This window comes from Diceros bicornis, chromosome 22 (genome assembly GCF_020826845.1).
Source record: "Diceros bicornis minor isolate mBicDic1 chromosome 22, mDicBic1.mat.cur, whole genome shotgun sequence".
NCBI lineage: Eukaryota > Metazoa > Chordata > Mammalia > Perissodactyla > Rhinocerotidae > Diceros > Diceros bicornis.
In genome coordinates this window covers 56568976-56590556 of record NC_080761.1, presented here as the reverse complement: position 1 = coordinate 56590556, position 21581 = coordinate 56568976, and the positions used below count along the sequence as shown (strand labels likewise).

General features: G+C 56.1%; 1 protein-coding gene across 1 annotated transcript; it reads left to right on the top strand.

The window, feature by feature from the left end:
• The first annotated feature begins 5628 nt into the window (after nt 1-5628).
• Nucleotides 5629-9338, top strand: GADD45G (growth arrest and DNA damage inducible gamma). Its single transcript, XM_058566036.1, has 4 exons — nt 5629-5772; nt 6027-6128; nt 6256-6469; nt 6555-9338. Exons 1-4 carry the CDS (start codon nt 5720-5722, stop codon nt 6663-6665), a joined length of 480 nt encoding a protein of 159 aa, XP_058422019.1. The 5' UTR covers nt 5629-5719; the 3' UTR covers nt 6666-9338.
• Nucleotides 9339-21581: the final 12243 nt, after the last annotated feature.

Sequence of the window (21581 nt, the reverse complement as noted above, 5' to 3'; positions counted from 1 at the left end):
CAAGACAGAAGCATCATTTCTGAGGGTCGTGGTCACCAAATGCTTCTGCACCGTTAGAATTGTACGAATGTGCCTCTTGCTTTTCCTCTTACATCACGAGGCTTCATCACACCTGAAATACTCGTCCAAACCTTTTTTAGGGTTGCATAGTGTTTCATTTGTGGCCATGCAATGATTTAACGCTCGTCCCTATTGAGGTTTTGGATTTTCACTATTAGAAGAAATATTGCGATAACGTTTCCTTGTAAGATGCGTTTTTGGATGCACTTCTTTATGAGGACTCGAGAAGAGTAGATGTAGTGGGTGAGAAGCCTGGTCTCTTTCTGCCTCATGCTTTCTGTCAGGCACTCACACTTTTGGCTCAAGGTCAAAGTTCAGTAAGCAGCAAACGCTCTTTGCTTTGAGCCCTGCTCTGCTAACTGCAGCCTCCAAGAACCTTCTGCCCTTTCTGGGTATGTTTATGTGTACTTTGCATTATCTTTCCGAGCACGGGGAGGCCTTTCCATTTGGAAGCCCTGTGGTTCTGTTAACCTATTCTATGCTGTGTGTTCACGCCTTCAGCAAGGTGACCAAAGTCTCTGAGCTTACTGTGTGCTCTTAGAAAAGAAAGTTTACCACAAACTCAAATGCTTGCAGGGTCAGGCAGGGGCTAAATGTTCCAGCAGACCTAGTGTGACATTTGGGACATGTCTAGTGCATGCTGCCCACTCCTGCCTACACAAACAAGTCAGACCTGGATTTGAAGGTGGTTTTAGAACACTGCCACCAAACGAAACAGAGTGTGGGCCAAATGGTGACCAGATGTGACCTTTAGAAACTCCCTCTGAGGTTCATGAAGGGCAAAGGGCAGCCCTTCACTTCATAGGGGGAAACCGAGGCTCGGAAGACTTGGGCACATGGCCACGCCGGGAAGGACAGCAGCCTCTGTGGCTTCTCAGGTTTTCAGCCACAGCAAGGGCTGCTGCGTTACTGCCGAGGGCTGTGATGCAGGTCACAGATCATTTCACACTCAGGTTAAAGAAAGTACCAAGTGCATGAATGATCCCCCCTGCCCCCGACAGTTTCAGGGATTCACTGAGCTAAGGTGACCCTCTCACATGCTATGCAATTGCTCAGCTAGAATAACCACTCCTTCCAGAAAGCCCCTCCGTTTGGGGACTGACCACAGATGTCCGGCTTGTGCCGTGTGGGGCTTTCCCTTTCTTCGTTTCCTGTTTCCTGTCTCAGCTGTCACCTGACGCCTCCCCATCTACAGACCTCACATATCAGCCAGCTCTGTGTGTGTGTGTGTGTGTGTAAGCCTTTACAACTCCCCGGCATGGCGATGGCTGGGGGGAGGCGGCACCGTCCAGTGCCCAATAGCCGTTGGCCCACATTTGAGATATTTGAGATGATGCTGCTGAGTTTTAAGTAATAGTGTGTCTTGCACAAAGGTTTGGTTTCTTTTTTGAGTTAATGTAGTGTTGTTGCCAACTCATTGCTGTCCACCCCGCCATCTGAGAGTTTTTTGGAGAATTCTTCTTGAAACCCCAGGAGGCCTGTCCTGCCTGGAGAAGGGGCTGACAAAAGAGGTGGGGGTGGGCGGGGAGTGAGCGAAACACGGAGACGTTTGGAAAGAGGCCAAGTCAGACTGCTCCACGAGCCCTGTGCCAACGAGGAGACAGCAGCCTCGTCCTGTAGAACCTGGGGCCCAAATCATGCTTGCCCTAACTGAGCTCATCTTTTAAGGTTCTGGTCCCTTTATTTTGCTTTTCAAACTTCAGTTTCTTTTAGAAGATTGCAAATGCAAAGGGCCGCAGGGGGCAGGCAAGTAATGGAAAGGAAGGAGGAAGCTGGTGCCCTCAAGGGGCATGGTGGGGACTGAAGTGAGCTGGAGAGCAGGGCCCAGTCTGGGGGGCCCAGCGCCCCTCAGCTGATGGTTACTGTGGTGAGGGGGGCGACTGCAGGCACATGGTGGCCAAATCTTCCCATTTTCCTAGAGAAGCTGGAAATCCAGATTTTTATGTGAAAGCTGTCTGTTTGGGAAGAGGGCAATGACTTTGACTTCTCCTAAGGCATCCCCATAGACCGAAGGACCCTGCCTTCAGGCAGCAGGGAGCTCTGTGCAGCAGGTCTGGGCCCTGTAGCCTCTGGTGGGCCGTGTCCCGAGGGGAATGAACCTGCTGTTTAACCGCAGTGTGCCTGCTCCAAAACGAAATAATTTGAGAAACTGCAACAGGCTCTGTCTCATAAAGTTTACTGCTTACTCAAAGCCCGTTTCTTTCCACACCCAAGTCGACAGTGACTCCAACATTTTAGTCAGGCCATGAGAGTGACTGAGAACTGCATTTCCAAGAATGTGTTAATAAAAATAATTAAACTCTGAACATTTCCAAAGGGTTTTTAACAGAGCATCTCTGAGGATGTCCCGTTAACAAAGTCATGGCCACCTGCATTATTAAGGTTCAGGGGAACGTTTATGGGTGTGGTCCCAGGGAGCTTTCGTGACACCACAGCCTCCTAGGACTTGGGGCTCAGACACTGGCTGAATGCAGCTCCGGAGCTTGGTGACAACACAGTGGGGGGTGGGGGGCAGGAGGGGCATTGGCCATCGTCATCCACCTTCTATCTCCGGTCAGGCAGGGAGGGCACCTGAGGGTAACCCAGGATGGGGTGTGGGCACTGCCCACTCTCCCCTGTAGTCTAACCAGCAGACAGGAAAACAGGCTGCCCCAGACCAGCAGCATCTGCATTTGTCTCTACAGTGGGGGGGGGTGGTGGAGGTGGGTGGATGGGGGTAGAGGTGGGGGGTGGGGTGACTGGGGGGTGCTGGTAGAAGGCCAACTTTGCCTCCAGATAAAATGTTTCTTTTCTAATCGAGGTGAGGGCTTTGGGGGCATTTGGACTGACCTAATAAACCCATGTGAAGCCATATCCTATGTCAGAAAGGCAGTTTTCCTGAAACTGAATACCTTAAAATGTGAGCAAAGTAGAATTGCCCCAGGGGGCTGTCCAATTAGCCCGCTTCCTCCGGGCTGGCTCGGTGCCAACTGGACACCCCCCCCCCCGCCCCCCCCCCCCCCCCCCCCCCCCCCCCCCCCCCCCCCCCCCCCCCCCCCCCCCCCCGCCTTCTTAGTCAGGCCTGTCCACGGGCCTTCCTCTGGGAGGAGGGCCTGAGGCCTGGTGTGTGGGCAGATTTCTAGTGTTACAAATGAGGAGCGGGGGGGCCGTAAAGCGCTAAGATATCAAATAAGTCTTATTTGCAACATTTCCTGGGGATCTGGAACTAATACATTTTAAGAAATGTTTAATACTTAAAAAGAGCAATACCTTAGTCTCAACCACTTAAAAATAAACATTTTGTATCAGTCAAGGGACACTATCATTTTATATACCAGCAAGCAAGAAAGGAAACAGTGGCCAACGAACGCCTGGCCCGGAGACTGTAAGACACCTCGATTTCGGGGATGTGAGGTGAGCAAAACCCGGCTTCTTGGAATCAAGGAAGCGGCCGGCTTCTGCAGCTGTCCTCCGCCAGCTCGCCACCGGGGGGCGCACGACGCCGCTCCTGCGCTGGGCCCTTCGCTGGCAAGTCCTGTCTGCCTCCAAGTGCAGGACAAACACTTCCCTCGGAGAAGCCCGGAAATCGTGTATGCGCACCACCCGCCTGAAGAAGGCCCTGGGCGAGAAGACCGCATCCACCCGGCTGTTTCCTTACCCATCATCTCCCAGTCGTGCCGCAGAGCCTGAGCTTCCGCGAATCCGCGGGGGCCGGCCCACTGCCCTGCCCAGTCTCCAAGATCTCCCCCAGAAAAGGGCGACAAGTAAGCGCACCCCCAGCGCGTTTCAGCGCAGCACAGAGAGGTGCCGACACCAAAGGGATGCATGCGCTCAGTGGCAAACTGTCTGCAAGTGCCGGCTTGTAGGTCCAAGATGGCACATCACAGCAATCTCTATTAAACTCTCTCAAGATCTCGTCCAGTTTTATTATTCTATTACTGGAAACCAAGCTTTATATATATATGCATACTTAAGTAATTAAAAAATTTCAAAATAGCATAAGAAATATGGACTCGCTGGCCGCCCTGATGGCGTATCGGTTGAGTTCGTGCGTTCCTCTTGGCGGCTGCCCGTGGTTCACCGGGTGGGACCCTGGGCGCGGACCTACTGACTGCTCATCAAGCCATGCCAAGGCCGAGTCCCATGTAGAAGAGCTACAACTCTACAACTATGATACACAACTACGTACTGGGGCTTTGGGGAAAAAAGATAAGAGAAGATAGGCAACAGATGTTAGAGCAGGGCCAATCTTCCTCAAAAAAAAAAAAAATCCTCAGGGGAAATGTTAAAAAAAAACAAAAGAAATATGGACTCTTCTCCATCAGCACTGGGTCGGAGTCTCCCTTTCGCCCCCGCCCCCTCCCCAGGTGGGGTTTGCAGCCCTTATTCTGACTGTCATTAATGTACAGCTTCGACCCGGCTCAGCGGACCCTGCCGGGCCGATCGGTGACCAGAGGGCAGGCCAATTCCCCTGGAGGCCAGTGGAAGTGGGCGGGTAAGGGGGCGGCAGGATCTTCTGGTCGGCCTATAGATGGGCGCTCCGGGAAAGGGATTCCGAGCGGCGTTCCCCAAGCTCCTGGGGACTGGAGCCGCGGGGTCCCGCGGAGCGCGCCTGGCTGCGTAGACGGTGCAGCAGCCCCTCGTTCTTTCCAACTCGCGCGGCTGCTCTGCACGCGGGTGCAAGGATCGGGTGGGCAGAATTACATGTAAACTGGCCGCGGGTGCAGCGGTGCCCGTGCAGGGGGCGCGCACGAGGAGTGCAGGAACGGCACGCTGCCCCGACCCTCGCGCGCGGCAGGGCCCTGCCCACCCCACCCGGGCGGCAGGTGGACAGTGTCGCTATGAAGAGAAAGCCTCGATTGTCCCTTCTGCAAACCGCCACACGCCAGGCCTCCACTATTGTGCGCCCTCCATAGAAATGCAAACGAGCCGCGTGCGCCGGCCGCAATCTGCTCGCGCGCCCCGGCGCCCCGCAGCGCTCGGCCGCGGGCGGGGAGGTTGGCTCGGACCTTCCAGCGCAGTGGGGTCGAGGCATTGAGTGCGCTGGAGCCGGAGCGCTCGGGCCGGAGTGTCAGCTGGCGGGGCCAGTGCCCAGGCCTTTTGCAAGCTTAAAGCCGGCGCTGCATGTTTTTACTTTAAGTTCTGGTTTAAAAACAAGTCTCATAAACTCCAAATTAAACATAAAGAATAAAGAGAAAGGTGGCAACAGAAATGAATGCAAAAGAAAATGCTTTAGATTCTTCCAAGGTGCATTTCACAAATCGCAGCGTCTTATTAGCAACCAAGGTTTTTTTCTTTTTTTAATTTTTTCCTTTTAGGGCCTTAAAAAAACAGAAAGGCGAGATGAAATCTGCAGGCTCCAGTCTGCCTGGTAACACCCTGACAAAAGCGGCAGATTTGAGGCATTGTCATCCCCCGCGCCCCTCCCCACGTGGCCTTCTGGCACGAGCCGGCGGGCCGCCGCCTCATTTGCATCAGAAAGCGGGCGCCGGCCAATGGGCGCGCAGCCTCGCGCCAGCTGGCGGCGCCGCGTTCCCGGCCTATATAAGGGCGCGCGGCAGGGCCGGGGCGCACTCGCTGGTGGTGGGCGCGCCGGGTCTGTGAGAGGGTTTGGCCGTCTTCGCTCGTGTCCGCTCCGCCCGCTCCTCTTGTGGATAACTTGCTGCTCGCCGACCGCACCATGACTCTGGAAGAAGTCCGCGGCCAGGACACGGTTCCGGAAAGCACGGCCAGGTGGGTCGGCGCCGGGCGCCGGACGTCTCGGGGCGCGGGGAACCTGGCCCTGTCTTGGCCGCAGCTGGTCGGGCGGCAGCCTTCGGGCTCTGCCGGGGAGGGAGACCAATGCGTGGGAGCCGAGCGCGGGTTTGCCGGCTGGGCCGAGCGCCGGGGGTCGTCCCGGGGGCTGGGGCGCGGGGGGTGCGTCCGTGGGGCTGGGACCCCGCTGCGCCCTCTGGCCAGTCCCGGCTCACGCGCTGGCTCGTCCGCAGGATGCAGGGCGCCGGGAAAGCGCTGCACGAGCTGCTGCTGTCGGCGCAGCGCCAGGGCTGCCTCACCGCCGGCGTCTACGAGTCCGCCAAAGTCCTGAACGTGTGAGTGTAGACGCGGCCCGGGTGGGGCGACCAGGGGCGGGGGGATCGGCGGGGAAACCCGGGAGACGGCGGCGGGGGCCCCCGGGCTAGCCGCCCGGTCCTCACCGCCCTCTTCATGCCCGTGCAGGGACCCCGACAACGTGACCTTCTGCGTCCTGGCCGCCGACGAGGAGGACGAGGGCGACATCGCGCTGCAGATCCACTTCACGCTGATCCAGGCGTTCTGCTGCGAGAACCACATCGACATCGTGCGCGTGGGCGACGTGCAGCGGCTGGCTGCGATCGTGGGCGCCGGCGACGAGGCTGGCGCGCCGGGAGACCTGCATTGCATCCTCATCTCGGTGAGTGTCGCCTCCTGCCCAGTGTCGCCCCCGCCTCGGCCGGCGGCCTGCAGCCCGCCAGGCTGACCCCGCGCTCTCTCCGCAGAACCCCAATGAGGACGCGTGGAAGGACCCCGCCTTGGAGAAGCTCAGCCTGTTCTGCGAGGAGAGCCGCAGCGTCAACGACTGGGTGCCCAGTATCACCCTCCCCGAGTGACACCCCTGTGTGGGTCCTTGGTCTGATCGACGTGGTGACGCCCCGGGGCGCCTAGCGCGCGGCTGGCTCTGTGGATACGCCCTCCGAGGGCGCCGGAGTGCGGAGTTGGAGACTGGCAGGCGGGGGGCGCGTGGAGAGCGGCGAGGAGGTGCGGCTCCCTCCCGAGGAGGGGGCCCGGCGGCGGCAGGGGCAGGCTGGCCCCGAGCCCGGGACTCTACAAGTGTGGGGAGCGGCTGCTCGCCCAGAAGGGCCGGAGGCGGGACGTTGGCCGCAGGACCGGGAAGGACAGACTGGCCCGGCGGGCGTGACTCAGCAGCCTGCGTGCGCTCCCGGCAGGAAGGAGGAGAAAGGCGAGCCGGGCGGCCTGGACTTGCACGGTTACGGGAGCGCTGGCGGACTGAGCAGTCTGCACTGCTGTTTCTAAATGGATCCGGGCGGTGCTTTCTTTTTTAAAGGATTATGCTGCGGCAGCACTGAATTTTACAATAAACTTAGTGAAACAAACTTACTCTCTTTCTTGAGGGTAGGGGACCCTTGTTTGAGGGGGAGGTGGTTAGCAGGGTTGCAGATGGTTGCTGGAACTCACCGAACTCCAGGGCACCTGTCCATCTTCCTGTCGGGGCTGAGTTACAGGCTCCTGGAGCGCTGCGGGTGGGGGAGGGGACGCTGGCTGGGTTAGGGCAGAACTTGAGCTCTGCTCCTGTGTCTCTCCTTTTAGAAAGATTTTTAAACTTGCAAGGCAGGAGCATACTTGAGATAAGACATCAGTGTAGCAGCTAAAGGCTGGCCAGCCAGCCTGATAACAGCGGCCTCTCCCTCCCTTCCCCCTCCTCTCCCCGTGGCCCCCTCCCTTCGGACAGCTGCTTATCGGAACAGCTTGCAGGATGCAGGCAGCGCCTTCCTGCACAATGAGCATTGCCTTCTGCAGGGCTGCCCTTTGTGGTCCCTGAGGATGGTGGCAGGCTGCTCGCAGGAACCTTTTCCTCTTAAAGGAGTGGCGCTTACAGCAATGTCACTAAGGTATTAATATCACCTAGGACATGATGACTGCATTTAAGTATGAGTCATCATTTTGTCATGGCTGTGATAAAACCTAAAAGATCGGAGCAAAAATGGGAAGGCAGCATCTACACAAATAGGCATGAACAATTCTGAATGGGGCCAGCGCCTGCTCTCTCTATTCTGAGTGTTCTCTGCCCACATCAGAGTTGGGAGGATGGCTGCTATTCACAATGCCATTTAAAGACTTCGAGAAGAAAAATAATTTAAACCTTTTTGGCGAAGAGTTTCTTTAAGAAGGATCTAGCGGAAATGTCTGAAGTGAATCTGTCTTTTTTAGTAGATTAATATGTCTTGATTGCACCCTGCTGCCTGACTGTAGCTGCCTTCAGCAGAGAATGCCCATGGGGCTGGCCTGCTGTTAGCAAGCGCTGGGAGGTCCACAGAGCCTTCTGGGCAGAGGGTGGGTGGTGTGCTGTTTTTCGAAAGAAAATCCTACTGGTTATCAGCAGTCCCAGGTGGTTGATTCGCTTTGTTGGGTGCCACTTTTTGAATTCTCTCCAAATTGTGGAAACATTCGCAGGAAAACTGGACTGTGCGAGCTTCATTATTCTTCCCTGAATGAAAGCATCGTGTTTCACATTTATCAGCTCTTAAAAACATTTTCCCCTTGATTAGACAGAGGCCCAGTGAAATAATTCAGCTGTGTTTGTGCCCACATTTCATTACTATTTTACCTATTTGCTGCTCAAAACCTTGAGTTTCCTTGTCAAAGTGGAGTCTGGGGGCGTGGGTCTCTACCCTAGTCTGCGTTCTGGCATAATGACCATTATGCCCCAGCGCGTGATAGAAAGCACAAATGAGGTGTAATTACTTTAAAGTGTATCCTTCAATGAATAAATTTAGCAGAACATTGCACAGAGCAGGCGTGCAGACCCTCCTGCAGGCTGGCCGACCCCTGTAGAACATTCAGTTGGCAGCCCTTAAGAAACTGGCTTTCTCAGATTAGAACTTATAGCAAGGCACCTGTTGGAGCCCTGGGGGCCAGAAGAATTTGCAGGGGGAAAAAAAATGCATGCTTGGACACAGGGCCAGCCCCAAAGGTTGTGCTTAATATTTTTTTTCTGGATGAATGGGCATTTAATGCTATTAAAATGAAATACCCAGAGGACAGGTAATAAAATGCACGGTGCTTATAAACATATTACTGCATTCATCCTGCCCACAACCGTAAGTGGTAACTCGTAGATAAGCTAATTATCAGGGGCATGTGGAGGTGATCCGTGGGGGCTGTTGAGCACAATGCCGTGCATCTAGAAGGTGCTGAGTGACTGAATGCCAGTAATACTTAGAAGTAAATGACGGCATAGAACTTGAGTGGACTGGTGGATTTTGGACAAGGCCGTCTGGTTCCAGGGCCCAGTACTGTCCCTGCTGTGACACACACCCCGGGGCCAGCATGCTGACGCTGGAAGGAAGGCTGCTGCCATAAAGGAACTTTGTAAGCATATAAAAGTTTCACGTATTCGTTGAAGAAAAATTGTGAAATACAAAAAATCAAAGAAAAAAGTAAAAGCACCGTGAGGTGGCTTCCTGCATTTTGGAGTACTTCCTTCTCAGCATCCCTCTTCCCTTGGAGGTGTGCGTGCTGCGGAATGTCCCTTGGCACACGCAGCACTCTTGAAGCAGCTCTGTGTCCCCCTGCGTTGGTTGTCCGCTGCTTCTTTCCCTTAACATTCTGTCTCATGTACCCCGTCACTCAGTGACCTCAGAGGAGAGAGTTTCTCAGCGCTGCAGCGGCTCTGGCATGGGAGTGATGACGCCCCCTCAAGCTTGTCCCCTCCCAGGCCTCTCCCAACAGCACAGATGCCAGCTCTGTGCAGGCCTAATGCAAAGCTGTGCCCACCCAGAGCAACGAAAGCCAGCCACGCTTTCGTTGTTTATTTCTAAACGTCCTTTATTTCTAAGAAATTGTTTGCATTTGACCATTTCTGTAAAAAATCACACTGGCAAAGCTGCTGTTCTAAAGATGAAACAAAGACAGAAAAGACAACAGAAGCAGCTCTGGGGGTCAGCGACGCTGTCCACACGCGGAGCTGGGCCTCCCTTCTCTCGCTGGTGAGCCGAGAGGACGAAATGACGTCTGTGACGTGCTGTGTTTCTCAAGGCTGTGATCTGTGTGTTATACATTTTATTAAACTGTTAGCCTCAGTAGCATAATGGGCCTTGCTCTCGATGCTTACAAAAGGCCACTCGAGAAAAACCGGAAAGAGCATTTTTCAGAAGAAATGCAAAGATGTTGGTAAACGGGAGGTGTGAGGTCAGCTCGGGGAGCAGATACGCGCCCTGCCTTTCCCACGCTCCCCAGCCTCTCTGCTGGTTTTCCAGCTATCAGCCTTGCACGCCTCATTCGGGTGTGTCCCCCCAAAGGTCAGAAAGAAACTGTCCTTCCCCACCACCGAGGAGAGACTTCATGACTCAAGTAGGGGCAGTGAGTGACCCTGCCTGAGCTGCCAGCAGAGGAACAGCTGGGCTGGCGGGCAGGATCCCCCCGGGACCGCGGGAGGCCAGAGCCCTGACCTGCCCTCCATTTCTGTGCTGGGCAAAGGTAACACTTGGTCTCTGTGAGCAGCCTTGCCTTTAAGTCTAGCTCAAACTTTTCTTCTTTATCTTCTAGAAAAAAATTGCCACCCGACTTCACCAGGCAAATAAGATGTGAGGGTAGAGAGCCCTGGAGTGCTCTTCCGGCAGCGAGGAGGGAGGGCGAGGCCCGCGGCAGGCAGGGAGAGAGGGGTGCCCTCCTGAATCTGGATTCCGGGAGGAGGTGGCTGCCGGAAGCTGCTGGAAACACCTCCTGGGCGGCAGGACTCCAGCCCCATGGGCAGCAAGGACCTTGGAGCCCGCTGAGCTGGGCCGGGAGGGGCTGCTGCTTCTCCTCCTCAGGGTGCGGAGGAAGGCGCGGCCCTTGACTGCTGGGCTTGCGGAGCGGGAGATGAGCTGTTAGTTCATTCATTCATTCACTCCCTCATTGGTCCTTTCATTCGTTCAGCTGGCATTCCCTGTTTGGACACAGTCCTAGGCATGGACTCCAAACAAGGTCCCGCCGGCCTGAACTCTGCTCCAGCGGAGGAAAGAGACCTTGAAGAAGCAAGGGGCGGACGGGCTCCGATGAGGCCCAGGGCTCGGCATCCTCAGGGTAACTCACTCGTCCCACCTGGAAAACCCAGCAGGAAGGAAAGACCAGATGGGAATTCAGCCACTGCTCTCCTGTACGAATGGCTGATTTTAGGAGGCCCCCAGGGCCACCTAACAAATATTTGCAGTTTGCCTTGCAGGGCATTACGGCCTTGTCATTGCCCTCTGCCTCCCTCCCCTTCACCTTCTCCATTTATTTCCTTTCTTCTGGTTTCTCTCCAGTCCAGTCTCAGGCTGTGACACGAGTGTCCCTCCCTAAAACTTTTAGTGACCTCCGCTGCTGCCAAACTATGCTTCTCCTCCCCCCTCCCCCATCGCCCTCCTCTCCTTCCTCTTCCCCTTCTCTCCCCCTCCTGCTTTTCCTGTTTCTCTCCCTCCTTTTTCCCTCCTTCCACCCTAGGTTATTGAGCTCCTGCCCTGAATCAGGCCCTGGAGACACAGGAATGGACTCCCCCGGTGCCTGCCCCCAGGAGGGAGGCTGCGGCTCCCTAGCTTGGCATCCAGGGCTCTTTCTCTTCCCAGCTGCCTTCCTGCTCCTTCTCTCCACGACCCAAACCCTCCCTCTCTCCCACCCCCACCCCTTGCACTAGGCAAGCCCTGATTGCAGGTGGAGGTCCAGCCTGGATACTTATCCTGACTGAGTCCTGAAGTCCGCCCTGCCCTGGGGCCTGGCCCAAGGTCCGGTGCAGAGAGCGACACCGTGTCTTTGCCGGGGTCAGGGTCCTCAACTCTGAAGTGGGCTCATTGCACAGGGGAGGGGCTGTGGTGAACAGGAAGTGAGATTTCACAGTGAGGGGGCTGGCCCGTCACACCCGAGGCAAGCATGGGCTCTGTGGCATCTGACTGTTCCCGGGACTCGGAACTCGGCGCTGTCTCTCTGTGAGATTCCCTGATCTGTACGTCCCTTTCCTCTGCCCAGCCCACCTGCCACCACCTGCCTGGGCCGTGATGACTGCGGCCCCCACACCTGTAGGGATGTCTGGTTTAATGCTGCTGGGGAGGAGAATGAGAGGGACGTGACTGTGCCCTGGCGGTGGCCTCACCAGGCCCATGTCAGCAGCCTGGTGGGAGCACGTCTCCACGCTGTTTCCTCTTCCATCTTCCTGCCTTTCCCTGAGTCTGGGAAGAGGCCACGACTGGCAGAGGCCAGCCCCTGACAGCCTGCTCATCCTGGTGACAGGGAACTGAGTCCCAGGACTGCAGGGCTCACTTAGGGCGTCTTAAAGGCTGACTTAGGGGAGGGGCTGTGTGCCACACCCCTCAGACAGGCATTAGGCAAGTGGCGCAAAGAGAAAGCAGGCAGCATCGTGCTTGCCAGGTCACATCAATAAGGCAAGTGCCCCTGTGGGGGCTGGTTCAGCTTGGAACAGAGTGACAGTGACTCTGGGAAACAGAGTGGGCTGTGTCCTCCCTCTTCTCTCTCTCACAAGGAGGAAAACGCATTATAACATCTCAGAAGATGCATCATCCCGGGAAACACAGCCTGACCAGAAATGAGTGGCAGAATGCCTTGGTAACTCGATGTGGAGCTGAGGGAGCCTCCTGATTTCTCAGTCTCTCTGGAGGGAGCACAGGCTCCTCTGACAGACCCATCTTCTGGGCAGAAAGGAGGGGCATCTGGATGGTGGTGAAGAATTGAACTCTTGAAACGGAGCTAAGAGGATCAGGCTGCAAATCAGTGGAGGAGTTTCTCTGTTGGGGAGCACGAGGATCCCACAAAATTCTCTCTGAGATGAGCAGCTTTCAGTTGGTAGGAATCCTGTAACTATCTCAGGAGGCCCCTGGAGGCCCCTGAGCCCCTTCCCATCCTCACCCAGGACAGGCAGCTCTCTCTGAACAGGCCTGATGGGCAGCTGGTTGCACCTGCTCCTGCAGCTGTCCGCTGGGCATCTCACCTGGAAGCCCAGCTGGCAGATGAAATGGGCAGGTGCCATGCTCATCTTAGTGGTGTCCCAGAGCTGACGTCTCTTCCAGCATGTCCTGTCCCAGCTTATGCTCCTCCCCTGTGGAAGGCAGAATTCCACCATGGCCCCTGAACTCCACCCCTGGTGTTACCCCCACAATGATAGGATTAAGGGATTTTGCAGATGTAATTAAGGTTACTAATGGGTTGACCTGAAAGTAGGGAGATGCTCTGCACAGGCCAAGCCTAATCACACGAGCCCTTTAAAAGTAGAGTTTTCTTTGGTTGGTTGTGGAAGAGGAAGTTGATCATTCCCCGCATCCCCAACACCCCAAATATGTGGTGTTTTTCCACACCAGTTCTCCAAATCTCCAACGCCAACTGGGCATCCAACAATTCAATTCAGTTCTGATTAGCCGGCATTAGCATCCGACCCCACAGGTTGAGGGCTCAGTCCTACACCATGCCCCCATAAAAGGAGTGCCCAGATATACACGTTTCTGCCTGGCCAGGTACAAATTTGGGGGTTCCCACAACTCCTCTCAGGTTTGACAATTAGCTCGAACAACTATCCAGAACTCAGGAAAACAGTTTACTTGGTAGATTACCAATTTATTATAAAGGATACAACTCAGGAGCAGCCAGGTGGAAGAGATGTGTGGGACAAGGTATGGAGAGGGGCGAGGAGCTTCCACACTCTTTCTGTGTGGGGGCACCACCCTCTCAGCACCCTGATGTCTTCACCAACCCGGAGCTCTCCAGACAGGGGTAGGGGTATTTATGGAGGTTCCATTACGTAGCCGTAATTGATTGGATCATCGGCCATTGGTGATTGAACTCAGTCTCCATCTCCTCGCCCCTGCCTGGAGGTTGGGGGTGGGGCTGAAAGTTCCTACCCTCTGATCCCAGGGTCGGTTCCTCTGGCGACCAGCCGCCATCCTAAAGCTCTCTAAGGTCCCTCTCGTGGAGCCATCTCATTAGCATAAACTCAAGTGTGGTCTAAAGGGCTTGTTGTGAACAACTGTCTCTCACCCTTATCACTCAGGATCCTAGAAGCATTTTAGAAGCTCTGTGCCAGGAACAGGGCACAAAGATGAATGTAATTTCTTAGTACACCATGGGAAGCAAGAGGGATTCCAGTGCGTGAAGGATTTGACACTCCATTGCTGGCTTTGAAGATGGAGGGGGTCACACAGCAAGGGATGGGGGTAGCCTCGAAGTTGAGAGGGGCCCCTGGCTGATAGCCAGCAAGGGAACAGGGCCCTCCATCCTACAGATGCAAGGAACCGAATTCTGCTAACAACCCGAACGAGCCTGGAAGCAAATTCTTCCCCAGAGCCTCCAGAGAAGAACCCAGCCTGCTGACACCTGGTCCTGGCCTTGTGAGACCCCAAGCAGAGAGCTCGCTGAGCCCACTGGACTTATGACCCCCAGGATGGTGAGCTCATAAGCAGGTCTTGTTTTCAATTGCCGAGCTGGTGTGGACTTGTTATGCAGCAGCAGCCAGGAATGTCACTGTCACTTTGCTTCCACCTCCTCCCCAATTCTCGGGCCCACTGTGCTGTGGCCCCTGCTGACTCTGTCTGCACGGGATCTGATGTCTTTTTTCCCCTTCTCCCTGCACTGTTCCCCTCTCTCACCCATCCGGTGTCACAGAGGACTCCTCTGCAGACCTATTGTCCCCTGTCTTACCCCGGGGCCTTGGTCAGGCCCGTCCCATCGTGTGAACTGCCCGTTTTTGTGGACTGTGTGGAGACGAGTGTGCTCAGCGTCAGAGCTCAGCCAAGTCTGCAGAGTAGCTGGGGCTCTGCTTGCACATGCAATCGGCAGAGTACACAGCCATCTGCCTGGAGAGGGGACGTGGGCTGCACGTGGAGGTGACAGCGGGGTGACCCTGGGGGCCCACACGGGGTGGGATCCCATCTTAGCATTCAAGCCATTGGCCCTGCACATAGGGGATGGCAATGTTACGGGGTCCTTCACATGTCACCAGGGGGTTGGTGGCGAGACTGACCGTGTGCAAGCCCCCAGAGTGGATCAGGAGCTGGCTCATTGCAATCTTCTATCCCTCATGCCCACTTGGGGAATGAAAAGCCCAGGGGACCCTACACCTTTCCCGTTATATGAAGTTGTCCAAGCACCATCAAGTCGCACGTTCCCAGCGTGGGAGGGAAGCATAGCTGTTCTTTACGCTTCCATTTGCAGATGGGAAAGCAGGCTCAGGAGGGGAAGGCACTTGCTGTAGGTGAGTGTAGGCGGGTCTGAGCTCTGGCCCCCGCCCATTGGATCCTCATTTTCCAGGCTGATCAAGGGCTATTTGGCCCCTCGGGGCTGCTCCCAGGGCAGCCGGGCCATCCAAGGGCCAGTGCTGACCGTGGGCTGCCGACCACAGAGCATAGAATTCTCCAGAGGGAAGGAAGCAACTGGGAGAGTGATCGGAAGGTGGGGTCCGCCTGCCCATGACGTCTGGAACCTGGACTAATTGTCTAGTAATGTAGCATTTCCGTCAAAGCCAAGTTCCTTTTCTTGTTGCTGCCTGGGGCTTCCTGTTACTCTGCGCAGACACGTTTGTCTCTCTCCAGTCTCTGGATGTGGGGACAGCAGATCGATGAATACAGGAAGGTGTGCTTCTTGTGGTCTGAAAGCTGCGGCCCAGAGAGCAAAGGCAGTTATGGGAACATTGTGAAAAAGGATGTAGAAGCTTTTCTTCCCCCAAAGTGGGCTGTGATCCCGTAACCACTGCCCATTTCTTTATCTCGTCCTGGGTGATTGATGTGGTTTGACTTCATCACCTCAGAGGACCTGGGGCTCTCTGCCAGATTTCATGATTCACCTTTCCAGCGCTCAAGGTTTGCTGTGGGTTGAAGTCTGCAAGCCCTTCGGTTACGCAGCGCGGTGGTCGAACTTATTCAGCTTTTTGACGCGGTCTCTTCAGGAATTCCCGCCCTGGTGAGGGTGGAGGGGCGCAGTTGCCTTCATCCTGTCTCTCCTGAGCGGGAATGACCCGCGAGGACGATTTTAAATTTGTTTGGTTTTTATTATGATAAAATGTAGGCAAATAGAATTCTAAGTGGTAACATCAATGCAACAATAAAAATTAAAAGAAAAGAAACAATCTAGAGAAAGCATCCACTTTCTCAGCAAGATCCAAGTTCCCTGGAGTGAGTCAGAGAAGGAAAGCGATTCCTGGAACTCCTTGCACCAAGCAAGAGAAAATTCCAGGAAGGAGGACACCGATGGTGGGTCCTGGCTGTGGAAAACTCACTGAAAACCATTGTGCTCTTATTTTCTGCTCTGGGATTTCTGCAAATGGCTCAAGGTCTGGCATTGTGGGGCCAAAGCATTGACAGGATAAAGCCCACGGAACAGCGTAGCTGGCCCACAGTCATCAGAGGCTCCGCCTGGGCCAGCCGATGGTTTGGGTTTCTGTCCGCAGCCTCAGAGCAGAGGCTCACAGTGCCCGTGCAGGCCAGGGCCAGAGCTGGGGCTGCTCTCTTTCCATGTGCCCTCCAGGACCCTGGGTTCGCAGCTTTCCCAAAGGCACAGAGAAGCCTGTGCAGAAACCACCTCCCGTTGAGGTGGGGCCGGGGACACCCGAGGGGAACGTGGCGCAGGGGGTGGAGCAGCCCACATGAGCCTCTGCACTCTGGACTTGTCTGTTCACGCAAAGCCCCTGCCCGAATCCTGATTATGCTGATGGAGAAGCAGCCCCTACCGAGCAGCCCATTCCAGGACAAAGGGGCCATCCCACCCTCCGAGCCCCCCATGAGGGCCCACTAGCTGGGGTCAGGCCTGGGCTAGCCCCTGCTAATTCCCTCTCTGGTGTCCAGCCACCAGCAGTGCCCACACGGGGTCAACGGCAGCCCAGTGACGTGAGGCCGGGTACCAGCGGTCCAAGCAGGAGCCAGAGGGTGCCTGTCCTCTAGCCTCATCCTCCACATGACTGTCATCACGAGTGGGTCACTATGGGCTCAAAGGACAACGTGGGACACTGCTGGACAAGGGGCTGTGTGCCTGGGGGGAGCGGGGCAGGTGGGAGTGACTGGCCAGGGGCAGAGCTTTAAGAGTGGGGCAGAATCAGGACTGTGGAGCTCCCGGCACAGATCTGAGGACCCTCATGGCCTGGGAAGGGCTCGGAATTGGCTCTGAGCACCTTCTCATTCCTCTCTGAGGGTGAGTCCACAGGAAGCCAAGGCGCGGGAGCAGATGGGGAGCCTCCAGGGCGTCAACTGTGCTTTTCCTGCCCAGAGACCTGCACTCACAAATCTTTGCCATAGGAGAGAGTCCAGGCGCAGTTCTTCTACTGCTGAATGGAGAGAGAGACACACACACAGAGGGGGAGAGAGAGAGACAGAGGGAGAGAGGAGAGAGTGACAGACAGGGAGAGAGAGAGAGAGGGGTTCCCCAGAGCTGTCTTAAGGCAGCATCTGTCTTCCTTAAGATTGGGCCCGCCTTTTCTGCTGCAGAAACATCTCTTTCTGTCCATACCTGCGTCTCTCCTCCACACTTGCCTCTCTCTCCACACCTGTCTCTCTCCATCTCTACCCCTGTCTCTCTCTCCCCATATGTGTCTCTATCTCCCCAGACCTGTCTCTCCTCCACGCCTGCCTTTCTCCTCCACACCTTCGGTGCAACTCTCCTCTTCTCAGATCTAGGCTCTCCAATCCCTTCTGTGCTGGCCTTGGGCCTCCTGTCTGCCCTGCTGTTGCTCTCCCGCCTCCCACACCACTGGCTGTGTCATCTGCCTACGACACGGGTATCATCATGTTACCCCCTTTCCCTGCAGACAACCAGGACCAACAGATTCCTGCTGCTTCCTCTGCTCTGTGCTGCTCCCAAAGTCAGGTGGGTCTCCCCCACTTCTCCACGGGCCTCCTCCTCTCCCTTTTCAAGGCTCCTCTTACATATTGTAGAGGTCTGTTTACAAGTCTGAGTGTTCCTCATGGTGAGGGATGGAGTCTCATCTGAAATACCTTGAATCTGACACGGTGCCCGGGACAGGCTGGCTCCACTGGCTGATTGGGTAGAGAATGCTATGTTCTTTGGACCATGTTGCACATCATGCTTACACTCTGCCGCATAATCTATAACCACTGTACTTCAAATGCTTAATGAAAGAGAGAGAAGCAAAACCATGGAAGCAGGAACACTGGTTTGATATTTGCTGTAGGGGCTGGGTTAGGATTTGCCTTTTCATCATCATCATCACCATCATCATTGTCATCATCATTGTTGTCATCAAGCACATTTGCTGAGTGCCCATCTGGTAATGGGATATAGAGGCTGGACAATTTGAAGACCTTAAATTTTACAAGAAGCAACATCTTTTTTTTTTTTTTTTTTGGTGAGGAAGATTAGCCCTGAGCTAACATCCGATGCCAATGCTCCTCATTTTTGCTGAGGAAGATTGGCCCTGGGCTAACATTCATGCCCATCTTCCTCCACTTTGTACGGGACGCCGCCACAGCATGGCTTGACAAGCAGTGCATTGGTGCGCGCCCGGGATCCAAACCTGTGAACTCCGGGCCACCACAGTGGAGGGCGCGCACTTAACTGCTGCGCCACCGGGCCGGCCCCGACACCATTTCTTTTTAATCAATAGGAAGACAAAGAGTGAGAAGCACTAACTTCAGGAAGGATGGAGGAAGGAGGATGAGGAAGCAGGCTGTGAAACTCTGAACATGGAACGTGCAGTGGGGGGTCTCTTCTGCAGGAAGCTGGCACCGCTGTGTGTCTTAGCAGCTAGGAAGGGGTCTTATAGGGAAGAGAAGGGCAGCCAGCCACTGAGGACTCATGAGAAGGGTCAGCCTGGATGTGGGTTGTGTCTGGAGGGGCAGGGTGGTTTCTAGAGGTCCAGTGTGTCTGAGACCCCTAGGGCCTGGACAGACCTGCCAGCAGGCATTGAAGTGAAGGTAGGGCCAGCGGTCCCTCAGCTGCTTGAGGGACTTTGCACTTGTCTCAGTTTCCCTGCAGAACAAACCATCCCAAACCTAATGGAGTGTTTCCTGTCTATGATTAGCTGGCCTGGCCTCTGGGGTCCGCTTGCTGCCCGAGGCCCCCTGTCATCTGGGAGGTTCGTGATGGTGCCCTGGAGCCCTGGTGGAAGACTGGGCCGGGATGCAGGGGTGTGTGAGTGGCTCTGCCTGCCCGTGCGGCCTCCGCATAAACAGACCCAGTGCCGCCCTGCTGCATTCTGTCGTTAAACACAGCCACAGGCCTGCACTAAATACGGGAGCGTGAATCCTGGGAGGGTGGTCCCGGGGACCGTCTTTGGAGAGCTGCGACTCCTGTTTCTGAGTCAGGTTGGAGCCAGTGAGGACCCTGGAGGTGTATTTAGGTTACATAACCCACTTTGAGGGAAAGACAGCATCAAAGCACACGATGTGATAGTCTGTGATATTGCAACTGGAGGAGAAACGCTGCTGCCGCTCTCTGCTAGGAAAGATCTCTGAAGGACTTTGACAGACAGTGGAAATTGCTGAGGTAAACTCCGCAGCAGACGCGCCCGTGCCTCAGCTCAAGGCACAGGTCACTTCAGCAACCTGGCGTGAGGGCATGTCATTGTCCACGTGGACCCTTTACTGCACCCAAGGGTACCAGGCCGTGCACCAGGCCACGGCCGCCACCCCGTAACTGGGCCTGCACCCTCCCCTGCCTCCTGGCCGTGGTCTCAGTGTGTCCCCGGCCAGACCCTGCTCCCGGATGTGAAGCCTCTGGGACCTGACTGCCCCTGGCCCCCACCCCTGGCCCAGCTCCTCTCAGACATTCCTCACGGAGCGTATGGTTTTAAATTTGTGCAGGACCCGTCCTTCATCTGAAACATCTGGGCGGTCTGAGCGTCTGTCAGACAAACAGGGAGAGACTGTGTGGATGGGGGGCGGTTAGAGGGCGCAAAGAGGAGCCACTCAACGGGCCCCAGAGACCCTCACACCGCCCAGTCTGCCAGGCGGGTGGGGGCAGGCTGCCGGGTGCCAGTGAGGACGGGGTTTCAAATCCGGTCCAGGCCGCCTATGTTAACTCACCATCTTCGGTGGGAAAAGTAATTTCATACAATGATTTAGGTTTCAGTACTAAAAATATCAATTAATACAACAAATTTTAGAATCTGGAATCTAGTTTTGAGGCCAGTTGTATGCAACATTCTCCAACACGTGGCTCTCGTCCCTTCTCCGGTCTGCGTCTAGAGGACTACTTATTTGATCTGAGGTGGGCATTACCTGGGCCCCTGCCCGTGGGTTTGGCCAATGGGAGGGTCAGGGAGAGAGGTCGGGGGTTTCTTCCCTCTCCCTCCTGCACTGGGGCCTTGTCCCCAGCAGTGCCCCCACCCCCTGTACTGCGCCCTTCGGGGAGCCCCTCCCCTCTGTGCTCTGGGGTGACCGCCTCCACCCCTCCACCATGCAGGCCTGGGGCTGGCTCCCTCTTGGGCAGAGCGCCTGACTTGAAGTCCGGTGGACCTGTCCCTCCACTCCCGTGTCGTTGGCCAAAGCAAGGCATGTGGCTGGGCCCAGATCAGAGAGCAGAGCAGCGCAAACTGGCCCGTGCCTGCAAGGAGGGCCCATGCTGAGGCCTGGCTACCCAGTGGTGCCCACTCAGATCCCCTTTCCCAGGAGGTGCACCCACTGCCCAGCCACCCCTGCTCTGCAGAATTGCCCTCAGCCACAGGGGTCCTCCACGCAGACCCCTCTGTCAAAGACTGAAGACAAAGAGAGGCACCAGAGGCCACCCTGTTGCTTCCAGGTGGGATCCACTCTGGTGCTCCCGGGGGGGCCGGTGGAGCTTCTTCTCCCTCTCCCAAGAGCACCCCACCAATCACTTGAGCCGAGATGCTGACTCAGCCTCTAGGGTCCGACCTGGGACAGGAGCTTTTCCCACTGGGTCTGGGGAGGAAGCCACTGCTTACTGGTCGGGTAACTTGGGTCACCATCTGGAAGGTCGGACCTGCCGCAGCAGGTGGTGTGAGGACACAGTGGGACAAATGCCTGCCAGGCTGAGGCCCTGGTGGGGGCGGGCCGGTGTCCCCTCAGTTTGGTGGGTGTTTTGAAGTGGGGGGATTTCTCCCTTTCTTGCAAAGGAACAGGCCTGGAGACGCTGGGCAGGTCCTCCTCTGCACGCCTCCCTGTTGGTGGGAAGGAAGTGGGGCACTAAATGACAAGCTCGGAAAGCCACACAGCCACAAGGCTTGGGCACCTGCAGGGAGAGCTCCAGGCCCTGCCTTCCAGTGCAGCATGACTGGGCCCCTTCCCCACCCCCCCAGGTGCAGCGGGCCGGGAGAGACCACGGGAGGGAGCAGAGGTGGCAGAGAGCAAGCCTGGGTCTGCAGAGCTGCCTGTGGGGCTGGGGAGGAAGCGCCCAGAGGAAGGCAGAGGCACCCCCAGGGGTGTGGTCTCTGGGCTCGCTCTTGCCGTGCGCTCCAGGCTTTGGCTGGTGGGTCTTCTTGGCCTGGGGAGAGCAGCCTGTCGCAGTGTCTAAGTGCTGCCCATCCCCGGGGTCTTGTGCAGATTCGGAGGTCGGGGCCACTGCTGCTGCTGGTCCATGGAACACACTCTGAGCTCTGAGGGCACAGAGGGCCCCTCACCCACAGGGCTGGGGGCTAATCCTGAAGTTACCCTGAATGGGAGTTCCCCCTTTCCTCCAACAACAACGGCCCACAGTGCTCCCGTCCCGGCTGTCCCCTGGCGGGAGTGGGGTCAGCCTCCCCTGTGGGTCGAGTGGACCCTGTGGAGGCGGCTGTGGAGCAAGGCGAGGGGTGCCAGCCACACAACGAGGCAGCAGCTGCTCCCCGGGCCCTGGCGTGGTATTAGGCATGAGGCTGGAGCTCT